Source organism: Papio anubis, chromosome 20, assembly GCF_008728515.1.
Source record: "Papio anubis isolate 15944 chromosome 20, Panubis1.0, whole genome shotgun sequence".
Taxonomy (NCBI): domain Eukaryota; kingdom Metazoa; phylum Chordata; class Mammalia; order Primates; family Cercopithecidae; genus Papio; species Papio anubis.
The window spans coordinates 17,190,656-17,210,176 of NC_044995.1; the positions used below are offsets into that span (position 1 = coordinate 17,190,656).

Genomic DNA, 19,521 nt, shown 5'->3' on the forward strand with positions numbered 1-19,521 from the left:
ACAGGGTTGCTGTAAAGAGTCAATGAGACAATCATGCAAAGTGTCTGGCATGTGGTAAGTGCTCAAGTACATTTTAACTATTACCGTTGTTGCTCCTGGTTGAATCTAAAGCCCATGCTGTTTCAGGGCTGGTGGGAACAGTTCATGTACAAGAGAACATCTGGGCCTTCCCGTTAAGATTCCCAACAGGGGTGGGGAATTTCACACAGTTATTTACCAAAAACAGACACATCTCTGGTTCCTTGGAGCTAGATGTACAAGAAGCAATGATGAAATTCTGGAGGTGGGCGGATGGGGGAAGAGGCTGGGGAATGCTATGACACCAATGGCTGCTTCTCACCAAGCTGCAAACCTGGCCTCTGCAAACATGGAGAGGTCGAGGAAGACTGTGCGTATAAATGTCCTCCTTGGCTATAGTGGCAGCAGGGCAGAGCTGGCCAGGTGACTCGAGCTAAGCAGGTCATGACCCTGGGTGCTGGCAAATTACAGGGACCAAATGAGACTGCCCTAAGAGCAAACCCATTTTTATGTACTGGCCTGGTACAACAATTGTAGTAGCCTCAGGCACCAGTCAGAGGGGCTAGGGTTTGGCTCTAAACATGACCTTCTCTGCCTCACCCCAGCTCACACGACACGACACGGGGGAGGACCAGGGGGCTCACAATTTGTTTGATGAACTGTCAAGCAGAGCCTGAAAGTGGAGGGTGGAGGCCAGGACTGAGCTCTGGTGACTCACTTGCCATTGCCCCCTCCTGACCTCAGTTTCCCCACCCAGACTGAATGAGCCAGAGAGGGAGGAGTTTAAACCTGCTAGATATGGGGACTGACTCAGAAGATAGGAGGAAGAAAATGTAGGAAATGTCTCCCAGGAAGTTACAGGACAATGGAGGGAAGTGGAATTCAGCTCCCCTAAACCCAGTCTCCTCCCTCCTGTCCATAGGAACAGCCTTCTGGTCCAAGTCAGCATCAGGGCAAAGGAGAGGGCCAGGAATAGTTATTGTTCTAGCTCCAAAGAGGCAGGGAAGACAGCACTTGGAGAACTAACAGGGATTACAACAAGGGGCAACCCGGGACCTCTTCTTCCCTGTTCCAGGAACCCTTTGAATATTGCTTTTCTGTTTCTAGGTGTTGCCTCAGGTCCTACTTCCATGAAACTGATGCTGGCTGCCCGGGCTGGAGGAATTCCCTATACCTTCCCAGCTGCCTGAGAGGAAGCAATGACCTAGGCCAGGCTTTCCACAGCTATAAGCCCCAGCTCCCCACTTCTAGTAGGTCACACAACAGTATCCTCACCGCCTTCCTGGGCCTACTCAGAATCAGTGTCAGCATCAAGACAAGTGGTTCTCCACTGGGTGCACAGAAGAGTCAACCAGGGAGCTTTAAATCTCCAGGGATAGGACCTGGGCTTCACACTATTTTTAGAAAGGCCCTGGGGGATTCTAACACAAAGCTAGGGACATACTCCCCTAGGTGAACTCTGTGCTACCTGACCTATCTGAGCAGGGAGCAGGCAACTGGGCAGCTCTGACCCACACCCAAGATTTTCCTGGAGAACTGGAGGAAGTAGTAAGGTTGGTTTTGTGGGACATGGAGATACAACCCAGAAAAAAGCAAGGGATCTGCCTCACTGGTCAGCTCTCCGGGTTTGAAGGGACCAAGCTAAAGAAGGGCTTGGGCCGGGCGCGGTGGCTCAAGCCTGTAATCCCAGCACTTTGGGAGGCCGAGGCGGGTGGATCACGAGGTCAGGAGATCGAGACTATCCTGGCTAACACGGTGAAACCCCGTCTCTACTAAAAAAAATACAAAAAAAAAAAAACTAGCCGAGCGTGGTGGCGGGCGCCTGTAGTCTCAGCTACTTGGGAGGCTGAGGCGGGAGAATGGCGTGAACCTGGGAGGCGGAGCTTGCAGTGAGCCGAGATCACGCCACTGCACTCCAGCCTGGGAGCACAGCGACTCCGCCTCAAAAAAAAAAAAAAAAAAAAAAAAGAAGGGCTTGGAGGCTGGGCGCCGTGGCTCGCTTTCTCCGTAATCCCGCACTTTGGGAGGCCGACGGTGGATCATGAGGTCAGGAGATCGAGACCATCCTGAGCAACACGGTGAAACCTGCTCTACTAAAAATACAAATAGGCCGGCGAGGTGGTGTTTCAGAAGTCCCAGCTACTGAGGCAGGAGACAGGAACCTGAGGCGAGCTGCGAGCTGAGATCCCGACCACTGCACTCCAGCGACAGAGTGAGACTGCCTCTCAAAAAAAAAAAAAAAAAGAGAAGGGCTTGGAGACAGGCAACTCTTTTTCTTTTCTTTTCTTTCTTTATTTTTTTTTGAGACAGAGTTTGGCTCCCCTGCCACCCAGGCTAGAGTGTGTGGCACGATCTCGCTCACTGCAAGCTCCACCTCCCCGGGTTCACACCCATTCTCCTCTGCCCTCAGCCTCCCAGGTAGCTGGAACTACAGGTGCCCGCCACCACGCCTGCCAATTTTTTTTTTGTATTTTAGTAGAGATGGGGTTTCACTGTGTTAGCCGGAATGGTCTCGATCTCCTGACCTCGTGATCTGCCTACCTTGGCCTCCCAAAGTGTTGGGATTACAGGCGTGAGCCACCACACCCGGCCAGGGAGACAGGCAACTCTTAACTGGGGACTAGTGAACCAACTGAACTCAAGATTTGGTTTGTGGAATAGCTATGCATCTTTTTGGGGACAGTGGGGAGGAGGGGAAGATTTTCTGAGTGGTCTACCCCGCTAAATATTAAGAACTCTTGCCCTAGAAGAATGTGCTGGGTCTCTCCCAAGGCTCTGTCTTCTTTGACACATTATTTCAGAGCCCAAGAAGTACCTGGAAAGTACCAGAACAACCCCCTCACTGTCCAAATAGGGATCCTGAGGCCCAAGAAGGTCAGGCAGGATTGACCCAGGTCACAAGAGGTGTTAGTGGAGAGCTGGATCTACAACTCTTGGGTGTCTCATGTCTCACAACAAATGAATCATCCAGCAGGGCATCACCTCTCACACTACCTGGTGAGCAGAAGAACCTGGGTACTCATTCCCAGGCCCATCCCCTCAGGATTCTGATTTAGTAGGTCTACAGGGGGCAGAAATCTGGATTTTAACAGTCACCTGTCCCCAGTGATTCTGATGATGATGCAAGTCTGAGAAACACCAGGGAATGGGAAGGCCATAATAACCAGAGGAGAAACAAGAGTATGAACAGCTCCTTCTTTGAGGCAGGTCTCCAGGCCCAGAAAGTAGCACCTTCCTTACAAATAAGGCAGGTGGGGTTCTACTTGAGGGTAGGAGTGAGACAGGAGGCACCTGCCTTCTTAGTCTTAGAGCCCGTAGATCTACTAGAAAACAGGCATTCAAGACTCTACCAGAATTTACCTCTGTGATCACTTCTCTTTCAACTCATGCTTTGCCCCAGTCCCGGCAGGCTTCCTGCTGACTCTGGAACACACCACGGCTCTCCCTCATTCTAAGTTCTCCTTTCCTCTCCACCTATTTAAGTACCAGCTTGTTATATTCTCACCATCTGACATGGGGCTATGGATAAAAACCTTGATTCATATATTCATTCATCATTCAATTCATTTCACAGCACTTCTCAACCCTGGCTAGGCATTACCACCAATATCCCATTGCAAACTGTCTGGGAATGGTCCTCAGGTTATTTGTATAAAATGCAGCATGTCTTTCAAGCACAATGTAGTGAGAAAAAATATTTTAATTGCATATACCTCTAAACTAGCAGTTCTGCAGAATCTGAAGAGTTCATCCTAGAGATGTTTCAAGGGTACTTATTACATCACTATTTGTAAGAGGAAGACCACATGTACCATGTGGAGGAGTCTATTGGTCAAGACCTCTAAAGAATTCTGAAGTCAAATTTGAATTCTACGTCTTACCAATTGTGTGACCCACGGCAAGTCACTGAATATCTCCAGACCTCAGTCTCCTCTGTAAAATAGGGGAGTAACAGGGCCCACCCTACAGAGTTGCTGTGAGGTGTAAATAAATACTTAACAAGAAGATATAGACGTATGTGCTGAATATGGAATGATCTTCAAATCAATTGGTAAGTGAAAAAAACCAAACCGGCTAATATGCATGTTTGGCCATACGTATTAAGACAAAACAATGACAAAGTTGGAAGGAGAATATGTATACATTCATATATGCAGGGAATTTATCTCATAAAACATAAGGAAACGAGAACGTGAAGTCTGGAAGAAAAACCTCACTTTCACATTTTGTACTATCTGATTTTACTACAAGTTCTGAAAACAAAAGCAAAAACTAAAAATACTCAAATTACCAAGTACTACTGGTGATTCTGATATACAGCCAAGAGTGGCACCCAGTGGGAATCCAACTGCCTGCTCAGGAAGAGGCAGTGGGGATGTGTGACGAAGCTATGTAAAACACTGGCCTGCCCCACAGGAGCCCCTACTCTGAAGGCAGAGTTATACCACAAACATAACTCCTGCCTTTAGTATTAGAGTAGTGGAGAGTGTGGCAGGGGTAAGAAATGGCTGAGCTCTGAGCCTGCTGCAGCTGAGCTGGGTTCTTATTGCTCTTTGTCTAGGACTAAGAACTTACTGCCAGACTAGGAACTAAGCTGATGTGACACCTGGCCTGAGTAACCGTCTCCCGCTACGATCATGCTGCTTCTGTGACTTCCACATAAAAACACAGTAAAATAAAGGTGACTGATGCTAAGGCAGGTGGGCCTGGGGAGACGAGGGAGGCCAGGCAGCTGTGTGGCTCACCAAATCCCAATCCTAGCAGCCCATGCTTGTTTCCTCACCTGTAAAATGGGGCTAATGACAGGACCTACCTCGTGGGGTTGTTGTGAGGACTAAATGAATCATTGACATTAAAAATAACAACTAGCAGTTATTAAGTGTTTACTACATGTCAGGCATGTAGGAAGCTACTCGTTTTTTTTTTTTTTTTTTTTTGAGACAGAGTCTGGCTCTGTCACCCAGGCACGATCTCGGCTCACCGCAAGCTCCACCTCCCGGATTCACGCCATTCTCCTGCCTCAGCCTCCAGAGTAGCTGGGACTATAGGCGCCCGCCCCCACGCCCAGCTAATTTTTTGTAATTTTTAGTAGAAACGGGTTTTCACTGTGTCAGCCAGGATGGTCTTGATCTCCTGACCTCGTGATCCACCCGCCTCGGCCTCCCAAAGTGCTGGGATTACAGGCGTGAGCCACCGTGCCCGGCCACATGTGTTAATTCATTGAATCCTCACAACTACCCTAGAAAGCAGATATAATTATCATCTTGATTTTTTCTTTCCTTTTCTTTTTACTGAGGTTACACATACTTCTCAGGATATCATCTTGAATTTAAGATGAGGAAACTGGCTGGGTGCGATGGCTCACGCCTATAATCCCAGCACTTTGGGAGCCTGACGTGGGCAGATCACGAGGTCAGGAGTTCGAGACCAGCCTTACCAACATGGTGAAACCCTGTTTCTACTAAAAATACAAAAATTAGCCAAGTGTGGTGGCGCGCAGGAAACTGAGGCACAGAGAGGTTAAATTACTTGGTTATATGGCAAGTAACAGAACTGGGATTTAAACTTAGTCTGACTTGAGAGGCACACAAGAACACTGCTTTTTTTTTTTTTGAGACAAAGTTTTGCTCTCATAGCCCAGGTTGGAGTGCAATGGCACGATCTTGGCTCACTGAAACCTCCACCTCCCGGGTTCAAGCGATTCTCTCACCTCAGCCTCCTGAGTAGCTGGGATTACAGGCGCCTGCTACCACGCCCAGCTAATTTTTATACTTTTAATAGAGATGGGGTTTTGCCACATTAGCCAGGCTGGTCTCGAACTCCTGACCTCAGGTGATTTGCCAGCCTTGGCCTCCTAAAGTGCTGGGATTACAGGCAAAAGCCACGGCACCTGGCCAAGAACACTGCTTTTAAAGTTAATATACAAGTAAAGACAGTACTTGGCTTGTTGTAAGGGCTCAATATGAACTATTATTCTGAAGAAGGTGCAAAGAGTTAGGGTGACTAATCTGGACAAACTGCATGGAGCCCCTTGGCACTGGGGCCAACAGTTCTCCATCCAGCTCTGTGGAGGCCCACACAGCCAGAACAGCTTCAGCAGTAGCCCCTGATTCTAGCCTGACTCCTGTCTACAACTGGGGCCTAAGAGACAGGTCTTAGAGAAGCCTGGCTCACCCATCCCAATGCCAATCTCACAGGACACAGACTGCCTCTCTAATAAGTACTTAGGGAACTGACAGGATGAACTCTATCTAAATTCAAAACTCTCTGGAACTGGAAGCTGCTTATGCTTTAAGTCCAACCTAACTTTGAGGGTAAAGAATAGTATAGGATGACATGAATTTTGGAAGAGTTCTCAAATTACCTCCTAGCCCTGATATCCTGAAGCTTAAGAAATTAATTACTGCTCACCTTCTATACCCCTTTCATAATGACTAATTTAGTCTGTTCCTTTCAGCAGCCCACATAAGCTACTCTACATGATCTTCCTGTTATGGGGAGTTTCCAGTTTGCACTGCCTTCTCCCATAAGTCCACCATGCCATGCCTGAGGATTTATGGCAACACAGTCCCAGAAGACCCATGATGACAACTTAGGAAGTAAGGAACTCCCCACCCACCAAGCCTACAACCCATTTTAGCCCCATTGTTGAGTTGACCTCCCTAGCCATGCGACATCTATTCCAGGTCTCCCTCCTGCTGTGCTCCCATCTCTAAGGGTGGAGACTCACCAGCACTGTTGGCCTCCGACTCCAGCAGGTGGATGTCATTGCAGTCCGCCAGTGAGTGCTCCAGGCAGAGCTGCAGGAAGCGGGCCTGGGTACGGGTGACCCGTTTCAGAAGTGACAGCAGGGCCACTGTCTGCTCACACTCATTCCAGCCCTTGAACCAGCCAGCGAGGATGCCCACCTGGTCTCGGAACATCATGGTGCCGGGCCTGGGGCCAGGGTGGGGGGACGGCGGTGGCGAGGGCCAGCGCCGTCACATGGTCCCGGCTCTGGCCTCCTGTTACCTTTCCCCTGAGGGCCAGGGCTTAAGGACGTTTCTGGGCGTGGTGGCAACGATTGTGAGGGGAGGAGGAAGCCTGCTCACATGGGGGGAGGTCTTGGTCCAGCCACGCCTCTCCAGTCTCCTGAAAAAGGAAGCAAAGGGGTCAAACAGAAAGAAGGGGCTGAAACTTGCCTGGTGAGTGTGGGTTGAGGGGGCATGAAGGCCTCATTCCTTTCTCTTTCAGGGTACTTGCTCTGCTGAGCTCCTGGAAGAAAGATGAAGCCAACACCAGATATTAAAGCAACTTTCACCCAAATCTCCAGATCCAGAGAAAAGGCGTGACTGGGACTCAGATGCTTATCCCAGAGACCAAGAAGATGTTGGCCCCCACACCTGGCTGTTATAGTGTCAAAGGAAGCGGATTTAATACAGAAAATACACTGGAAAGATTTTTCAGAAGTGGGAAATAGAAGGCTGCAAATTAGGCCGGGCGCGGTGGCTCAAGCCTGTAATCCCAGCACTTTGGGAGGCCGAGACGGGCGGATCACGAGGTCAGGAGATCGAGACCATCCTGGCTAACATGGTGAAACCCCGTCTCTACTAAAAAATACAAAAAACTAGCCGGGCGCGGTGGCGGGCGCCTGTAGTCCCAGCTACTCGGAAGGCTGAGGCAGGAGAATGGCGTGAACCCGGGAGGCGGAGCTTGCAGTGAGCAGAGATCCGGCCACTGCACTCCAGCCTGGGCGGCAGAGCGAGACTCCCGCCCCAAAAAAAAAAAAAAAAAAAAAAAAGAAGGCTGCAAATTATGAGAAAAGATATGAATTGATGGCGATCTGGCCCAAGGTGACATGACTAAGCACAGCACATCTCTGACCTTGCTGGTTTCTGGCTACCTTTTCTGAGAGCTAGACAGTGTATCTGCTAACCTACTGATAGGACTCCAAGGGCTCTCTAAATTACTTCAAGCTAGTCCCGCAATGCTGGCAGAGGATGGATGGTGGGGTAGTGACCCTGGTGGAGATCTCAGGTATGCAGCCAGTCATCTGATCAGTAACTGGCTGGGTATCTATCAGGTGTGGGCACGGACAAAGGGCTTTTCAAAGATCACCAACAGGCTGAGGGAATCTTGCCCCCTCTAACACAGCTCCCTGACTCTGGAAAAGATATAGCTCTGATTTATCAGATTTTACTCATCTCTATTCTGAGGTGAATCGCTCCCTGTCCTCTTAATTCACCTGAAGGCTGCTCCAAACCTAAACTCTCTGGTTGGGAAGTCCCCCTGACTTCCAGAGATGCCAGCTTGTCTCAGGCTCCTCTTGGAAGCCAAGAAAATGCCAACCTGAGGGGAAGTGGACAGATCAAAAGTCAAAAACTCACAAGCTGCAAAGTGTCCAAATCCCCCTTAGGCAGGAACTACAGAAAAGTTATTCCAACTAGGCAAACAACAGCTCTATTTTTCAGTTGGCTGGTTTCTGGACACTACTCCGAAGCCTTTTTCTAAGTGTCTTGAGCTCCATATCTCCACTCAACATTTCTTCCATCTGTCTCTCTTGCAACCAGTGCCCTTGGCGCTATCCTCAAACCACATTCAGCTCCATTCCCCTCTGGCTGCCAAAGGACTAAGGTTCCCTGGACTGAGAACTTCATACAAAGACCCATTGAACCTACTGGGCTCAGGTCTAAGGGAGCTACTCAAATCTCTCTGAACTTCCCTGTGCTTGCTGAGGAGGGCTGTGGGGTGCATTAGGCAACAGCTGTGACTTGCCTCACAGATCCCCTGTGGGGCCCCTAAACAGATGGAACTGGCCTGGTTGCCAATCCCTTTGGATGTAAGAAGCAAGAAAGGTATGAGGGAAAATGAAACCTTGCTCCAAGTTAAACAAGCATCCAGCAATTTTTTTTTTTTAAAGGGAAATCAGATGTCACCTCCCTGGCCTAAAATTCTCCAGTGACTTCCCATTGCACTTAAATTAAATCTAAACAAGGTCAGGAGTGGTGGCTCTTGCCTGTAATCCCAGCACTTTGGGAGGCTAAGGCGGGTGGATCACTTGAGGTCAGGAGTTCAAGACCAGATTGGCCGAAGTGGCGAAACCCCATCTCTACTAAAAATACAAAAATTAGCCAGGCGTGCTAGTGCACACCTGTAATCCCAGTGACTTGGGGTGCTGAGGCACGAGAATCACTTGAAGCTGGGAGGTGGATGTTGCAGTCAGCCAAGATCACGCTATTGCACTCCAACCTGGGTGACAGGGCAAAACTCTGTCTCAGAAAAAAGAAAAAAAAAAAAATCTAAACAAATTCCAAACTTCTTATCTTGGCCTACAGAGCCCTATAGGACTCCTGTGGCCACTCCAACCTCATCTTGTACCAAATTATTTCTTATTCAGTGGAATTGTCTTCCCCTAGAGGCTGACTCCTACTTGTTATTCAGGTCTCAGCTCACTGCCATTTCTTCAAAGACAGCTTCCCTGACCATCCAATCTCAGGAGTTTCTCCTCCAATTATATTAACACTATTTCATTCCTATATAATTTGGCACTCTCAGGTATCACCTTATTTATGTTTCTCTCTACTGACCAAAATGCAAGCCATACAGTCAGCCAGTGCCTACAACAGTGCCTGGCATGCAGAAGGTGCCCAATATATATTTATTGAATAAATAAATAGCTATAGAAAGTGAATGTGGAAGCCACACTTGGGATTTCTACAGCCCTGGGGGGAAAGAAGATAGAAGGAACAGCTCATAGCATGGCAAAAGAATTTGAAAACCTTGTTTTAAGAAAAAAAAAATTGAAGGCACTGAGATTTCCTCTAGGGAAGAGAAGACTTAAGGGGAATGGCATAACTGACTTTGGATATCTGAAGAGGTAGCACACAGAAGATAAATTATATTTGTTCTTTTACTCTAGAGGAGAAAAGCAGGGTAGATGACTCTAAGGGAGTGACAACATGGGATATGGGAAATGTTGAAAGTCAAGAAAATTCAGTTCTAGTCCTGCCCCAAGCTACCGATTCACTTTGATCACGGAGCTAGTCTGTTCTCTTCTCTATAATGTATGACAAGGAGCTGGACTGGGTGAGACATGACAAATAGGTTTTACCTCACAGGCTAACTCCAATCGATTGGTAGTTGGCTGCCTGGAGCACTGCGATGAGAAGAATCCTGAAGAAATGAATGGGAATATCCATTAACGGGGAATGATTAATAAATTGGGGCAGATCCCACATTGTATGATATAACATATCTATTAAAAACACGCCTAATCTGGCCAGGCGCGGTGGCTCACTCCTGTAATTCTAGCACTTTGGGACGCTGAGGCAGGCAGATCACTTGAGGTCAGGAGTTCGAGACCAGCCTGGCCAATGTGGCGAAACTCCATCTCTGCTAAAAATACAAAAATTAGCCGGGTGTGGTGGCGGGCGCCTGTAGTCCCAGCTACTTGGGAAGCTGAGGCAGGAGAAACACTTGAACCCGGGAGGTGGAGGGTGCAGTGAGTCGAGATTATGCCATTGCACTCCAGCCTGGGTGACAGAGCGAGACTCCATCTCAAAAAGAACAAAAGGAAACAAAAAACAAACCTATATACAATGTTTGATCTGTAATTACTTGGAGGGGTGTCCACAAGCTACACAGTAATATGTACAATATAATGCCATTTTTTAAATTAAAAGAAGCCACATACAAAACCCCTTATATATCTTATATATGAATATCTATGTCTGTATGTGTATAAATGTATAGAAGAATACACCCTCAGCTGCCAACACTATCTTGGAGAAACAGGGGGATTATTAACACTATTTTTATATAACTTTGTACTATTTCACTAGCTGCAAGTGAATACATCTTGCTTTTGTAATTTTTAAAAAAGAATTTAATGAAAAACAATTTTAAGGCAGCATACTTCCTGACTCAGTGAGAAAGAGTGCTGTGATTAATTATCAATGTTTGCCCTGGATGCAGGGTGGATGAGTGGTAGCTCACGCGCCTAAAAAAAATCGGTTTTCCTTCCCAGCTCAAGCATTTTGTGGCTTTCAGTCCCAAGGAGGCAGCAGCTGCCTTAACATAAGGAAGAATTTTAAAATAACGCATCTGTCCAAGAATGGAACTGGCTGCCATGTGAGGAGGTAATAAGCTCCCTGGCTGCTGGAAGTGGTCAAGCGGAGGCTGGATGAACATCCCTTGGGAGTGGGAGGGATTCCTTCACTGGGTGGCAACTCATAAGATAGAAGGACATGTTACTATTTCAGAGGGAACATTTGTGACGGGAGGTTTGATATGCCAACAGCATTTACAGCAAAAAAACGACCAAATCCACAAACAGACCAAAGTTGTGCACACTCTTTCCCATAAATTCTTTTACTGGGTTGTTACTTTTCCTAAGCAATAGCACTGTTCCCCTACTTCCATCCACCCAATAAGCTGCTGACTAAACATTAATCCAGCTTTTCCCCCCAGGCCAAATGATAGAAGCAAAGCTTTGGGACATAATGGGGTCTCAAACATGACGCTTAGAAGGCCAGGCTTTGAACAAAGCAGGCCAACTGGGACTATGGTGAGTTGGAATGTCCACACCCGGTCTAAAGGGAGAAGTCACTATCCACCTCTTATCAACTGTTACCATGAAGGAATGTGGGTCCAGTATTGTTACGTCTTACTTGTTTTTTTTTTCCCCGCTAAAGAGGAGCTAGATGTCTGGATTTTAAAGTAAAATCCCCCTATTTTCAAATGTGGGAAACGAATCACATTAGAACAACAGTGAATGACTACACAGAAGAAAACATACCTGTGGTCCTTGGAACAGATGAGCACAAACTAGAAAAAGACCAGAAGTCTGCTAACTACCCCTCCCTTGGGCCTCTCTGGTTTATACCTTCAAGCCACCCCACTGCTCAGGGAATATGACTGGTGGAGAAGATCTAGTGATGGAGGATGATTCTGACAGTCTTCAGTAAACACTGAAGGCTTTAGTGAAACAGTTACTTCTAAGATTTCACTGTTAAAAAAAATCATCCCTGAAGGAAGGGTTCCTATGTCTTCTGGATGAGAGAAGGATGTTTTGTGTTTGGTCTAGATGTTAACTGGAGAGGACTGGATGGCCCTCTTCTACTGAAGGGCCAGAGGCCGCCTGCTACTTTCTATCCCATGTGCTTGGCTGGAGTGACAGAGGGAGATCTGTGTGAGGCATCTCACTGTGGCAGCATCTTACTGTATCCACTTCCATCTTCTAGTATCAACACCCTGGGTTCCCCTTGGAGAAGGAACTGTCTTTCTTGGCTCCAGAAGTGGATATGGGGTAAAGCCTGGCCAAGGATAGTCCTCTCTGGATTTTTGCTGGAACTACTAAGGAAAATAAGTCACTGGTTAGGGTTGCTCAGATTATACATCGTCTCATGATGTCATCAGTTGCCACCTCTTCTATTTCATGGTGGAAGCCTGCTTCAGAATGAAACTAACACAGGTAACAGTAGAGTCAAGAGATGAGGGAGGGGGAAAGGGAGGTCTGTTCACATGATTTAAAACCTAGATGCAGCTAGCCTGAAGCCTCCCCCTTGTGGCCCACTCTTTTCAGTTACATAGATGAATAAATTCCTTTTTGACTTAGGCCAGTTTGAGTTGGGTTTCAGTTAAAACTGAAAGAGCCTTGACAATTCCCATGCAAAACAGAATTCACCACTGGTCTGGTCTCTTTGTCCTCATGTTACCAAAAATGACTCCCTGCCTTTGAGGAAAGACACAAGAGGGGGACCTCTATAACAAAAGTCTCTCCAACAGCCCAGCAATATTGCTGCCATACTTGAAGAGGTCCAAGTGATCTTCTTGGGAAGCCCCTACCACCCTCCAGAGGTGGCAAACGAAGTTAACAAAATGGCTAAGAAGGCTGGGCGCAGTGGCTCACGCCTATAATCCCAGCACTTTGGGAGGCCTGGGCAGGTGGATCGCTTGAGCTCAGGAGTTCGAGACCAGCCTGGGCAACCTAGTGAAACCTTGTCTCTACAAAAATTACAAAAAAATTAGCCGGGTGTGGTGGAGTGCACTTGTAATCCCAGCTACTTGGGAGCCTGAGGCAGGAGAATCACTTGAGCCCAGGAGGCAGAGGTTGCAGTGAGCCAAGATCGTGCCACTGCACTCCAGTCCAGCCTGGGCAACAGAGTGAGACCCTGTCTCAAAACAAACAAACAAACAAACAAAAAGCTAAAAGCTCCAGACCAGCCCGGGCAACATGGCAAAACCCTGTCTCTACAAAAATTAGCTAGGCATGGTGGCATGCACCTGCAGTCCCAGCTACTCAGGAGGCTGAGGTGGGAGGATCACTTGAGTTCTGGAGGTCAAGGCTGCAGTGAGCTGAGATTGTGCCACTGTACTCCCACCTGGAGAAAGGCCAGGTGAGGTGGCTCACACCTGTAATCCCAGCACTTTGGGAGGCCGAGGCGGGCGGATCTCCTGAGGTCAGGAGTTCGAGACCAGTCTGGCCAACACGGTGAAACCCTGTCTCTACTAAAAACACAAAAAATTAGCTGGGCATGGTGGCAGGCGCCTGTAATCCCAGCTCCTCAGGAGGCTTAGGCAGGAGAATTGCTTCAACCCAGGAGGTGGAGGTTGCAGTGGGCTGAGATCGCGCCACTGCACTCCAGCCTGGGTGACAAGAGTGAGACTTTGTCTCAAAAAAAAAAAAAAAAAAAGTTAGGATGTTCCAGGGCAAACTGCCCTCTGGGCTTCTCTGCCCCAGTGAGAAAAGGCCCATATGCCCATAAACAGCGCCTCTGGAGGCCAGCTCTCTTCATTCAGAAGCAGAATGTGGAGTCAGACCTGGCTTAAATCCTGGTTCTCTGTTATACTTACTTGTTGTATTGACTATGGCAAGTAACTCTGTTTCTTCCTCAATGCAGCTTGTTAGAAGAATTAAATGAAACAATGTATTTAAAAATAACTAGCATGATGCTTTTTCCCTCCGCTATACTGCATTTCAACAGCAATCATGATGTTTAGCATGTCTTCATACATCATACATTGTCAGGCCCTTTGCTAACAGCTTTCCATAGATAAGCACATTTGATTCCCAAAACTGTATTTTAAAAATATATTACATACATATACGAATATATTGTCATTTTACAGATGGAGAAACTGAGGCACAGAGCAGTCACTTTGCCCAAGACTGCACACTAAGCTGAGATTTTCAAGGCCAGGCAGTCTGGCTTCAGAGTTCTTGCTTGCTCTTAACAATGCAACGAAGCTGGGCATGGTGGCTCACACCTGTAATCCCAGCACTTTGGGAGGCTGAAGTGGGCAGATCGCTTGGGACCAGTGAGACCAGCCTGGGCAACATGGTAAAAGTTGGGCCTAAGGGCCCTTTAATATCAACATCTCTGGATAAATAAGGGGATCCTATCTGCCTTTTTACCCATTCCTACTTCTTTTTACAGCACGACCTAGGCCTTTGAGGAACTGACACTTCATGAACAAGGTAACAGGCTAGTTACCTAGGGTTAACTCACTTTCATAACCTGAGAAGAGACTATCAGAAGCCAAGGGAGCCCAACTTCTAAGAACCAACCATTACTTCCAGAAACTCCTGAAATATGTACACAAAATATGTATACCACTGCATTAGCAGAGAATGAGCTTTTTGTATGAATGGTGCTGGGGAAGGGAGGGAGAGGAGAGGAGAAGCCAGGCAGGGCCTCCTGGAAGATAAGCACAGTATGGGGAGCTCTGGGAAACTCTGCAATAGAGAGGAAGCTAGTGTTCTTCCTCCCACTCCTAAATGTCTTGACACCCCTTCCCCTGAAAAGTTTATCCTGTGCTTCCTTTCCCTTCTTAACGCTTGTTTTCTCTCACTTAGGAATGTAATCAACTCCTGTAGATTCAATTATCACCTCTCTGTGGACAACTGAGACATTTTTTGAGTCATCTTTGACTTCTTCCATTTCCCAAAGACCCAGTCATTAGGTCTTGATATTTCCTTTTTCTTAATGTCAGCTACACATGCCTTCCTTACCTTTCCCCAAACCTATGTGGCTCTAGAACCAGACTGCCGGGTTGGAAATATAAGCCTGCCACTTACTACCTGTGTAATTTTGGGCAAGTGATTTCACCTTGCTGTGCCTGTTTTGTCATCTGTAATGTGGGTGTAATAATAGTACCTATTGAGGAGGAAGACAGAAAATAATAATAGTGCCTACTCTCATAGAGTTGTGAGGCATAAATGACTTGGCTATTATTACTATCCTAGATTCCTCTCTTTCTCTAATCCTATCATCAAGTCCTGTTTTCTGTACACCCAAAATATATCTGCTTCTCTCCATCTTCACTACCACCACCACATTTATGTCACCATTTCTCATCTGGACAAATGGATTGTCTCCCAACTTTCCTTCCTGATTCTGTCCTGACCCTCTGTTTTCCTCCTAGAAACCAAAGTGAGCTTTCTAAAAAAAATTAATCAGATCATGTCACTGTCTTGCTTTCAAAAACTTCCTTCTAATAGTTTCCCAATCACCTTAAATGAAAACAGAAACTCCTCACTGTGGCCCTTAGGCCCCAAGTGATCTGGCTTCTGTCAGCCTTTCCAACCCCTCGCCCCTCTCCCTCACTTAGGCTTTAGCCATACTGGTCCTTGTTATTCCCTGAACACATCGCAGGGCTTTTGCACCTGCTGACCCCTCTGCCTGAAATGCTATTCCCCAGACCGTCACAAGGTTGGTTTCCTCTCATCAATCAGATCTGGGCTCACCTGTGCCCCATTCTGCCTCATCTCCCCAGTAGGAACGAGTCTATGATATCATCATTAAGAGAAGTTTCTTCAAAGGCTGCAGCTCTTCCAAAAACACCTAGACTATAAGACCCATGAGAGAAGGGAAGATTATAGCTATATCATTCATTGCCACATCTCCAATTCTACCATAGAACGTGGTACATAGCAGGCCCTCAATAAATATCTGTAATAAATTTCCCCACCTTGCAGAGGTCCTTTTTCTGCATGTAGCAATGCTTAGATTAGAATGTTCCACTCCCAGATCTTCCTACAACTGGTGCCTTCTCATCTTTCTGGTTATCAGGCTCAACTGTCACCTCCCAAAAGAGGCCTCTTCTGATCCCCCTGTCTACAGTGGCCACTCCCACCCTCTCTTTCACACTGTTTTATTTCCTTCATAGCATGAATCACACTCTGATTTCTTTGTGTTTCACTCCCCCCATCAGAATATAAATTCCATGAATTTCAGGACCTTGAATGTTTTATTCACTGCTCTGTCTCCAGTACCTAGAACAGTGCCTCCAAGCATTGTTTAATGAATGAGTGCAGGCTGGAGATATTTGAGACTTGCATACTCCATACACTGCTGTTCTGTAACTTGCCCTGAACCTGCTTCTATTCAACAAGTTTACACTAAAACAAACAAAACTCCACTCACAGCAACCCTACTTAACTCTCTTCCAAAGTTCTGTGTCTTGGAAACCTAAAACGGTGGTGAGGGTATTGTCAGTACTCCTGGATTCTGCTTCCCCGAGGCCACCATCAAGCCAGGCTGATCACCTCATATCACCCGTGATATCCCAAAGCAAAGTGTGGTTGAGTCGGACCAGCCATAAGCTCTCTCTAGACCCAAACCATCACAGAGCAGATGATGACCGGGGCTGGGGGACATTGGGGAGGCAGACTGCCATCAATGCTCAGAAAGTTCATGGGATGGAATCACAGGTCTATTTGACTCAGCAAGCCAGAGACTGAGTTGCAGGGTACAGAACCCAAAATATGTTTCTAAGGATCTTCTGGCATAATCTCACATCTATTCAAGGAAGAAACTATTTTCAAACTGGGACTCTCAAGAAAGAGTTCTCTTTCCACTAAGGCTTTCCAAGGAGGTAGGGTTAAAACCTGGGGCTGCTGAGGACCATCTTTGTTACCCAAAGCAGAAGCTTGTTGAAGATGAAGCTAACTCAGTGGAGAAATGGGAGGAGATGTCTGAGAAAATTATTTGAACACCTGGATGCAGTAGGCCTGAAGCCAACCTAGCTCTGGACTTTCCAGTAACAAGAGCCAATTAATCCCCCGCTTTTTTCCTTAAACTACTTTGAGTTAAGGTTCTATCACTTCATGTTTTTAGAGTTCTGGCTACGAGTTTTTTTTTTCTTTTTTTTTTTTTCTTCTAACATTGCAATTACGGGCAAGGCATTGTTCTAAGTACTTTACATGTATTAACTTATTTAATCCTCATAACAATTCTATGAAGTAGAGTATCATTATTTCCTTTTTTTTTTTTTTTTTTTTTTTTAGCTGTGGAAACTAAAAGACCAGAGAAGTAACGTGTCCTAGGGCACAAAACTGGTGAGTTGTAACTTGGGACGCAAATCCTGTCCAGACCCAGGGTCTGCATACCTAACAACTACAACCCCATTGCAGCCAAACCTATCTTAACTAAAAATTCAACTTTTTGACCCAAGGCACTACCATCTTGGGATGGACAGTGCCCACAGACCTTCTATTAGTCCCACCTGTCCTTAATCTCATCATATGCAAAATGAGGATAATGGTAGTTTACCAACCTCATAGGGTTCCTATGAATACCTGTAAAGTGCTTAAACAGTGCCTGGCAGTTAGCAAGCATTCAAAAACCAGTGGTCATTATTATTACTACTCTGTAGGTCACTAAAGTGCAGTTGGCAAATACAATGCAAATAGAGGAAATCTGTCTTCTTTCATCTCTATCTTTTCGGTGAAGAGAAGAGATACCATGCGTGACAGATCAGGAGGGTTTCTTGTCTTTGATCCATTGCTTAAGCTGTTTCTTCTGCCTCTAACGCACCATGATTGTCCCAACTCCCAGGGAACACTATCCAGCCCAAATACCACCTTTTCTGTGAAGTTTCCAAATAAAGGGCTCCCTCTCACTGCTGAATTTCTATAGCATATAGTTTGTACCTCATTTTCTGCTCTGTACATGCCCAAGCCCCCTACTGGTATTATGAGCTCCCTGAAGGCAGGCCCCAGTATTTACCCTGGGGTCTCTGTTTCCCCTTCTGGGCCCTAGAGAGAAACAGAATCCCTTGAAAAAAGTTCAGAGCTCTGTGGAGGCCCCAGGCTTAGCAGCTGATAGGGGCTGTTAAGAGAAGTCAACCAGGACGGGGTGAGGCAGGTCACCAGGCAAAGGACTTGGGGTAGCTCAGAATCAGGAAACAACACAAAGAAAGTCCCAAAAACAGGAGCAAGTATGGCAGGGGGAAAGGCAAAGGGTGCTGTGTGGAGATAAAAAGGGAGGTGAGAGGAGAGGAGCGGGCAGGGAGAGTGTGCTAAACCTGAATGAGGAGTGAGATCTGAGAAACTTGGAGATTTCTGGCCCAATGCAGAAGGAAGAGCTGCTTATTCTCTAGTGATTTCCAGTAACTTATAAAGGGTAGATCCCACCTTGTGGGATTCAAAGAACAAGACACGTCGCGTACTTTCAGAGTTCCTAGTCCAGTAAGGGTGAGTGGGCAAGTACATTAAAAACTACAAGGTTGAAGGTGAGCGGTGTTCTAAGAGGTACAATGGGGGTGGAGGGGTCTGGGCAGTAAGACACAGAATGAAAAGACCTCCTGAGGGTGCCTCAAGGGGAGGATGCCTATGTGGAGAAACGGATGGACAAGAAGAGATGGATATGTGTGTTCAAAGAAGCAGCAATTTAAAGAAGCACCAAAGGCTGGGAGTGGGCTGCAGGGATAGCCAGAAAGAGAAAGCACCAAGGAAGATCTGAAAAGAAACCATTCAAAAGTAGAATGGGAAATAACTGCTCAGAGGATGGAGTAACCTTGTGGAGAAGCCAAGATCCTTTCAAGGTAGGTAAGAAATCTTTCTGGAGGATGAGTACTTTGTAAAGGGGATTCCTGGGAAACAGGAAAATAGCAGTGAGCAGCAGGGCACAGAGGCACACCCTGAGGCATCTTTCAGGGGGTTTTTGTGGGGAAAAGGAAATCCTCTTAAAGGGCACAGGTTCTTAAACTTGTGTGTGCATCAAAATGACCAGGATTGTTTGTTAAAAACTCTGATTGCTGGGCCCTGCTCCCAGGTTTTCTGATTCAGTAGATCTGAGTAGGACTCAAGAATGTGTATTTCTAACAAGTGTGGTTGCTGCTGGGCCAGGAACCACACTTTGAGAACCACTGCTATAGTGGAAGGGATTCTTTGGTGAGGAGGCCCTCAAAGGGGAGAAGGAAGAAGGCTTCTCAAAGGGAAATGGGGAAAATCCTGTCTCTAAGGAGGGTGTTAAGTGTCTCTTGATCTTGAAAGGGAAGAGGGGTCTATGAGGATGGGACCTGAGAAAAATGGTCTGAAAGAAAGGTCTTGGAGCATTGGGATTTCAAGGGGGTGGGGAAAGGTGTCTCTCAAGAATCTTTACAAGGAAACATAGAGGCTCTTGAGTGATGAGTCTGGAGAATGTTGGGGGCCTCTGAAGGGATACTAGGAAAAAGGGGCCCCCTGAGAAAGGTCTCTGAGTTGACTTCAGAGGAAAGAGAATGGGGAAATGAGATGGT

General features: G+C 46.7%; 1 protein-coding gene across 3 annotated transcripts in view; it reads right to left on the reverse strand.

Moving 5' to 3' along the window:
- Window positions 1-19,521, reverse strand: part of SAMD4B (sterile alpha motif domain containing 4B) — a 42,044-nt gene that overhangs the window by 20,325 nt on the left and 2,198 nt on the right. Inside the window, exons 1-3 of one of the 3 annotated variants that reach the window (XM_031659479.1) lie at window positions 11,795-12,986; window positions 10,109-10,170; window positions 6,749-7,149 (exon numbers count right to left, since the gene is read on the reverse strand). In XM_031659479.1, the coding sequence (XP_031515339.1) occupies window positions 6,749-6,944 (196 nt within the window). In that variant the 5' untranslated portion in view covers window positions 6,945-7,149; window positions 10,109-10,170; window positions 11,795-12,986. Of the gene's footprint in view, window positions 1-6,748; window positions 7,150-10,108; window positions 10,171-11,794; window positions 12,987-19,521 lie in introns of those variants that run through there. The other 2 variants (XM_017952428.2, XM_009194435.2) reach the window with 2 other exon arrangements.